Source organism: Etheostoma cragini, chromosome 16, assembly GCF_013103735.1.
Source record: "Etheostoma cragini isolate CJK2018 chromosome 16, CSU_Ecrag_1.0, whole genome shotgun sequence".
NCBI classification, from domain to species: domain Eukaryota; kingdom Metazoa; phylum Chordata; class Actinopteri; order Perciformes; family Percidae; genus Etheostoma; species Etheostoma cragini.
This window is the reverse complement of record NC_048422.1, coordinates 17,739,969-17,747,132: the sequence shown is the minus strand read 5'-3', so window position 1 is coordinate 17,747,132 and position 7,164 is coordinate 17,739,969. Positions and strand designations below refer to the sequence as shown.

General features: G+C 40.8%; 1 protein-coding gene across 3 annotated transcripts in view; it reads right to left on the bottom strand.

The window, feature by feature from the left end:
* Positions 1 to 6,132, bottom strand: part of LOC117959252 (serine/threonine-protein phosphatase with EF-hands 2-like) — a 7,392-nt gene extending 1,260 nt beyond the window's left edge. The window contains exons 1-17 of one of the 3 annotated variants that reach the window (XM_034896257.1): positions 5,902 to 6,132; positions 5,615 to 5,673; positions 5,378 to 5,519; positions 5,135 to 5,262; positions 4,406 to 4,460; positions 4,085 to 4,260; positions 3,849 to 3,963; positions 3,694 to 3,740; positions 3,451 to 3,617; positions 3,218 to 3,254; positions 2,528 to 2,677; positions 2,070 to 2,405; positions 1,738 to 1,923; positions 1,383 to 1,525; positions 1,057 to 1,163; positions 780 to 943; positions 587 to 674 (exon numbers count right to left, since the gene is read on the bottom strand). In XM_034896257.1, coding sequence (XP_034752148.1) covers positions 587 to 674; positions 780 to 943; positions 1,057 to 1,163; positions 1,383 to 1,525; positions 1,738 to 1,923; positions 2,070 to 2,405; positions 2,528 to 2,677; positions 3,218 to 3,254; positions 3,451 to 3,617; positions 3,694 to 3,740; positions 3,849 to 3,963; positions 4,085 to 4,260; positions 4,406 to 4,460; positions 5,135 to 5,262; positions 5,378 to 5,495 — 2,017 coding nt within the window. In that variant the 5' untranslated portion in view covers positions 5,496 to 5,519; positions 5,615 to 5,673; positions 5,902 to 6,132. Of the gene's footprint in view, positions 1 to 586; positions 675 to 779; positions 944 to 1,056; positions 1,164 to 1,382; positions 1,526 to 1,737; positions 1,924 to 2,069; positions 2,406 to 2,527; positions 2,678 to 3,217; positions 3,255 to 3,450; positions 3,618 to 3,693; positions 3,741 to 3,848; positions 3,964 to 4,084; positions 4,261 to 4,405; positions 4,461 to 5,134; positions 5,263 to 5,377; positions 5,534 to 5,614; positions 5,674 to 5,901 lie in introns of those variants that run through there. The other 2 variants (XM_034896259.1, XM_034896258.1) reach the window with 2 other exon arrangements.
* Positions 6,133 to 7,164: the final 1,032 nt, after the last annotated feature.

The window sequence follows — 7,164 nt, the reverse complement described above, 5'->3', positions numbered from 1 at the left end:
GGAAAAAGGCTGCAATGAAACAAAGAGTGAAAAATTTAAAGGGGTCTGAATACTTTCCGTACCCACTGTATATTCCCAATGTTGTAGAGATTTAGGAAACACAACTCTGAAAGAACAACAAATTCTGGAGTAAGCAGTGCAAGTCTCCAAAAACTTGTCAAATACACTTCTATCTTCTCAGATATTTCAACATGAAGTGATAAGATTTTGTGTCTACAACTGTGGTATTTTGGGCTTAATGCTAACTTCAGTATGCTAACATGTTTTCTATTTTCACCATCTTAGTTTAACATGTTCATAGCAATCCAGCAATGCGTTGATATTTTTTGCTGCATAAACTTTGGCCTTCTGGATGCACTAGAGGAAAAGTCAGGATGTCCAAAGTCAATGAGGTTTCATCCTTTGGGAAACATGAATGTCAGCACAACATTTTATTGCAACATATCTTATTATTTTTTAAATATTTCAGTTTGGACCAAAGCGCTTAGACTGACAGACATCCATAAAGTCATGCTGCCAGCATGGATAAAAAGGAGAGGAAGACATGGAGCTAGTGTCTGGGATCCAGGCAAAGCTGCTCACTGACCTGAGTGATCTGTGTCTATGATTCGGAAGATGGTTTCTAGGTTAGAGTGGTTTTTGTACATAGTCTCCAGGATGCTGTTATCTGACATCTGAAATGGAAGAGACAAATTAATCAAGATTTTGTGACTGTGTGTTAGAGATAGAGAAACAGGGTGAGGAAGAAGGATATTAGACAGTAGTGGTATAAGGCGGACCTCTTGTTTGGGCTCAGTGATGGAGAGCTCCCTTATCCACTGCTGGTAGTCCACCATGCCATGCTGGGTGCTGCTTATGAGCTGAGGGCGCAGCACCCTCCAGGGAAGACCCAGATTCAGTACTCTCTCTGTAGCGCTGGCCCAGTGCATCAGAGAAATCATCCCTGAGACACAGACACAAATATATGGACTAATTTACATACTGATACAATACGTTTTCTACTGTTGTGCAAAACTGAGTGTAAACGTGTTAAAAGTTGTCACTGCTGCTCAGTACCTTTGTTGTTTGGATCAAACTCCTGGAAGGCGCTGATGAGATCGGACCTATGTATGAACAATTGTTCCCTCAGAGCTCGCAGAGCTGATCTCTCTGTCCACCCGACACTGACAAAAAAACACTTTTCACTTCTACTGTATATATCTTGAAATCACTTCATAATCATAATCATAATTGGAGTGTGTCCCCTTGTGTAGCTACTGTGTTAATAGTATCTCACTTTGCCCACAAGCTTGCATGTTCTTAAATGGACATAGGACATACATATAATTATTTTACAAATATGTTTTTGTTATCTTTAATTCTGTACAGCCTTGTACTTGTACCTTTGTCTCAGGGTGAGCTCTCTGCACGTCCTGCTGGCCTGATACTGAATGAAGTGAGGAACCAGATCGGGGCCGATTCTAATGAAGGCTCCTCTGTTGCTGCCAACCTCGTAGTAATTAGATGCTGAAAATATAGTCAGCACCTGGATGCAATAGAAGAGGTTTAGTAAATGTGCTAAGACTGCTTAAATGAATGGATTTGTCACTACTTGTGTTAAGACATTTTGCAAATTGTTATACTTTTTCTCGTTTTTCATCCCCTGTCATACTTATCAAAGCCATTCAAAATTGAAAGTACTTATAGATAATCGGTGTTCCACCTTAACCTGTACCTCCTGTGTATCTTTGTGCTCACCCTGCGGTTGTGGCAGAACTCATAGCCGTCCTGTTTGCACTCATGGGAGCGGATGAGGAGTTGGAGGTTGTGTCTTCCCAGCACCTCTTCAGTGACATCTGGCCCCCAGTAGCAGCCTCCGCCTCGCACCTCATTGGGAATGCAGCCATTTTGGGCCATTGGGTCACTCCACAACAAGTCCACTATCTAGGTGGCCCAAAGCAATCACAGGGAAATATTATATACACAGGGAATTCCGGAAATATTAAAATGTGTGCATGCACATACTCAGTGTTGAACGTCTGCCAAAACAGTAACAACCACTGAAATCCGACATCCTTCCTGTCACTTACTTGTTTCCACTCACCCACATCTGTCTCAGTTCTTTCTCTAGACTCTGGGTCTGAGTCACAGTCAGACTTCTTCAGTTCTCCATAGGATTGGTCAAACCCTGCCAGCCTGCGCCTCTTTTTCAGCTCTTTTTCTAACGACCAGTTGAGTTGCGCGTTGTTGAGCGAGCGGCGTGGAAGGTCTTGCCTGTCAGTGGGTCCTGAGCTGTGGTAAGTCAGAGAACACACTCGACGTCGGCCTTCAACTGGTCCACAGGCCTCCTTGTTGTGTATTGTCTGAGTCTTACTGCCATTGACTGCATGCTTTGTGGGCTTCGGAGGCCGGAGAGCCGACCCATACTGCACACAATCCGAAATACACTGATTAAATAAACTTGATAGGTTGATCGTGATAATATTACTAGATTTTTCTGCCTGCAAACACACCAAATGCGTTAATTTAATTGATGCTGAACTCATACTTTGTGTCTGTCCACCCTGGCTATCGCGTTGAGGTCTGTCGTGTCAGAGATCCCACCATGCACAATCAGCACCTTGTTATCAATCACTGTGGCCAGAGGCAGCCAGCTGAAAATCTTTTGGAGAAGCTTTAGGATCTTTTTGCCATGCACCTGCAAACCAAGCTCACAATTTCAAGCTCACTATAACTTACACACAATAACAGTAATTGATACAATAAATTTGGGCAATTTTCAGGTCCAGACTGAATTATCTCAAAAGACATTGCATTGTTTTCCATGACATTTGGTAGAGTTCATCATTCATGGTCCCCATATGATGAACTCTCCTGACTTTTTTCTAGCATCGGGCTCACATTTTTGGATTTTCAACCTGCCTACCCTGCCTGTCACAATCATTTGTAGATCTAAAAAAATTAAATTACAGAGATATAGTTTCATTTTAATTCTAAGCTTGGAGCTGTAGGTTTTAACTAACAGTATATTAAGAGGAGTAAATAATGTATTCACTATTTTTGGCTATGGATAATAATAATCTATCCAGCAGGACGGTGTATGTTTGACTAACTCAGGCAACAATTTTCATATTTATACATGTGTGTATATGTATGTATATATATATATATATATATACACACACACACATATATCTCACTGTAATAGTGAGGTTAAAGCCAAATACACAGGACCTACCCTGTATTTTCCCAAAACTTCTTTAGTGAAACCATATCTGGAGAAAACACACAACAAACAACTAGATTAGTGAACACATATTAGCCGTAGGTTGAATATAATCAGAACACTAATTGCATAAAGCTAAATACAGTATGAACATATGTACAAAAACATAAATACTAAGAAAACAGGCCGAACAAGCCACTAAATGAGAGTTTAAGAAAAGGAAAGCTGTACAAAGACTATCTTACCTCAGGTTTACAATGTGGTCTTCATGGTTCCCTCTGTTCAGATGCACATCATTGGGATAGACCAGCAGGAACCCGAACAGGATAAGCAGGATCTCTAATGAATTTTTACCACGATCCACAAAGTCTCCATTGAAGACATACGGTTTCTCAGGGGACGGCAAACCATTCTGGACAGATTAAGTTAAAGGGGTTAGTAAGAATGAATGTTCCTTTCTGTCACTATGATGAATTGCATGTTGATACCTTATAGAATATCAACAGCAGGTCTTCGAGCTGCCCATGTAAATCTCCTGCAAAGTGATAAATAATGCATTGCAGTTGTTTAAGGGCAATAAAAAAGAATGTTTGACAAAAAATGCAGCGCAAAATGTGTTCAGGAAAGGCCTGCTGCTGCGTACCGCATATGGTAATCTGCTTGTTTTGGTAGGCGGAGATTTGATTGATGTTTGGAAAAATTCTTAGAAGTCGCCAAGTCTCTCCGAAAAGCTGCAGAACATACCGAGCATGAAGCTGCTACTGGGAAAAAAAAGCAAGTATCAGTAAACTTATCCCTGAGTAAAAAAGCTATCCATTAGATACATGTGTCTACTTTGACTATCTGCCTTAAGTGTATTCTGTGTGCCTGTGTCCTTACTTGTTTGTGCTTTATGGCCTCCACAAGCTTCAACACACCACAGAAGGTCATGGGGAAAGTTAGGTGGGGACCGGTGTAGCTGTCAGTTACCTCAATGCTCTTGTAGCAAAAATATCTCTCCCATTCTGTGTCATGACAGAATTCATTCTTGCGAAAGATGTGAGATATAAGGTTTCCTATGTTAAAGTAAGGGAGGAAAAAAGGGAAGTGGATCAGAGTGGGGAAGGAAGGCCAAGTCACGTTTCCCAGCAGAAAGTAGAGTTACTAATCAATGACAACTATAAATGAATGAAATACACAGGAGGTAAGAGTTGGTCTTACTTTCATTGCTGGCTGGGGTGAAGTGGTCCATCAAGAACCCAAAAAAATTGTAGAGCTGCAAAAAAGAAAAACAGAATTTATAAAATATAGGGCTTAGATTTAAATGCTTACATCGGCTCACAAAGACAGTGATCATGTTGATAATTGGCATTAATAATGTTTATCATGTTTACCATGTTACGTTTAAGTGTAAGCATGCTAACATTTGCAAATTAGCGCTAAACCATTGATCCAATGATGGCACTGGCCAAAAAGTTAAGGGACCCCCGAAAATATTAATTTATCCTCTGAGGACAATGAATATGTATGGAATATATCTGTATCCAATTTCACAGCAGTCCATTGTGTAGCATTGAGCTTTTTCAATCAAATACTATATATTTACCTCATATCCCTAAGTCACATGATCACCAAAGTCATTCAGATTCATCCTATAGATACAATGAGTATTTGCATTAGCTTTCATGGCAATCCATCCAATAGTTGTCAAGATTTTTCTCCCTGAACCACAAATGTCAGCCATAAGAGGATAAGTGGTGGTCGCACCTTCCTCTGGGGACCATGAATATCTTTTCAAAACATCATAGCAGTACATCCAACAATTGTTGAGATGTGTGTTAATGACCAACAGCCACCAAGCTGCAATGGCAAATAAAGGCACAATTGAAAATCTATAATACTTTTGTGCAAACCTTTTTCCTCGAATTCCTCTAAACTGTGTGAGCTCACCTTGATCTGATCTTGCTCTCCCGCATATTCAATAGACTGGAAGATGTTCCACGTGCACCTGCGTCTTATCTCCAGCCGGGCAGCATACTGACGGTACCAGCGCTGGATCAACAGAGCCGCTCTGATTGCTGAAGATTTGGGAAAGAAGAAGAAAGCACTTGATCATAACCATGCTAAGATAACATTCCTCTTCTAAAGCCAATACATCAATTCCCTGCGTCAGATCTAGATTGGCAGACTTACCAGTGGCAGCTTCACAGAGTGCAGAAAAATTGAGAGATTGCAATTGAGAGTAAGTAAACGCTGCTGCGTTTTTTTTATGGATACTGAAAAGTGTAAAGCCAGATGGAATTAAACACATATTTACCTGGAATTGAGATGATCACTAGAAATGAAAAATAGTAATCACACTGAGATTAAATTCTTGCAAGAAAGGGAACATTTGTCTATTCACTAGAATTATGTAGATTAAAGCCGCACCTCTGTCACGTTTCTTCAGCTGTAGTTCAGTTTTTCCCATGCCACATCCCATGTTTTCACTGTTGAAGATACTTGTATGAGTGAGTCTGAGATTCTATATGACACATTGTCTTTTTTTCACGGTATTTCTTCTAACTACTGGATCTTTTACAGCTTAATTGCAAACACATGGTTAGAACACACACTTGTCTAAAGGGCCTATTAAAAGTAATATTACCAAACAATATTTTAAAACAATCAACACCCAAATAAAAATCAAGTACCAGATTGGTCCAAAGATACCTTACCTGGCCACGTTACCTTTTCTTCACAAACTACTCTCACTTTTTCATGTACTTTACATTTCCCAGGCACAGCAGCAAAGCTCCAAGTTGCTGTGATGTTTAAACTGGAAGTCCCATCTCTGCAGCTACACACTCCCATCCATCACAAACTCAACACTGGCTGAGGAGCTTGTGAATAGCAGAGCCCACTGTCTTGGGAAATGCCCCCGTGATCACTACAACAAAATAAGATGCAAGTGGATTAGGATTAAACCTTACTACGGCTGGCATCTACGCTTAATAAACGGATGAAGGCTCTGATAAAGGGCAGCGTCTGTTTTGAAAGGAGATTGTGTTGGCCTCTGCTCAAGACCTGTGTCATCATCGTGACTCATACGATAATAATAACGTCAATATTATCTCATGACCGAAAGAACGAGATCCAGGGTACAAGCGACCGAAATGGGTTTCCTCAGAAGGGTGGCTGGCGTCTCCCTTAGAGATAGGGTGAGTAGCTCAGTCATCCGTGAGGAGCTCGGAGTAGAGCTGCTGCACCTTTGCATCAAAAGGAGCCATTTAAGGTGGTTTGGGCATCTGGTAAGGATGCCTCCTGTGCGTCCAGGTGATCCAGGCACGTCCAGCTGGGAGGAGGCCTCGTGGAAGACCCAGGACTAGGTGGAGAGATTATATCTCCAACCCGGCCTAGGAACGCCTCGGGATCCCCCAGTGTGAGCTGGTTGATGTGGCTCGGGAAAAGGGAAGTTTGGGGGCCCTGCTGGAGCTGCTGCCCCCGCAACCCAATGTCGGATAAGCGGATGAAGATGGATGGATGGATGGATAGATGGAATATTATCTCCATTAACATGTTTGACAACTGGCTAGTCTGGACCTGTCTATTCTCCATAAATACAGACACATTTCTTTATCAACTTACATTCAGTAATAAAGAATATTATACATATACATATGGTAGACATAATTATGGAAAAACCATAAAGCATCTACTGTATAAATATAACACACTATTTTTTAGAAGGTTGGGTTATTCTGATAATGTACAGATCACCACACACACATTTTCTTTGTTGCCTCAGAACAACAATTTGCCATATGGGTTATAAAAACATCAAGAAAAATCCAATATTTGTAGAACAAGTATTAGGTAAAAACAAGCAATGTGCACATAGTACATCATTACTGATCATGTCTTCCTGCTACCTTTACACGTGGTGTTGTTCAAATAATTTTAAAAGTGGTTAGTTGTTAACAGTTAAGCAATTTAAAACC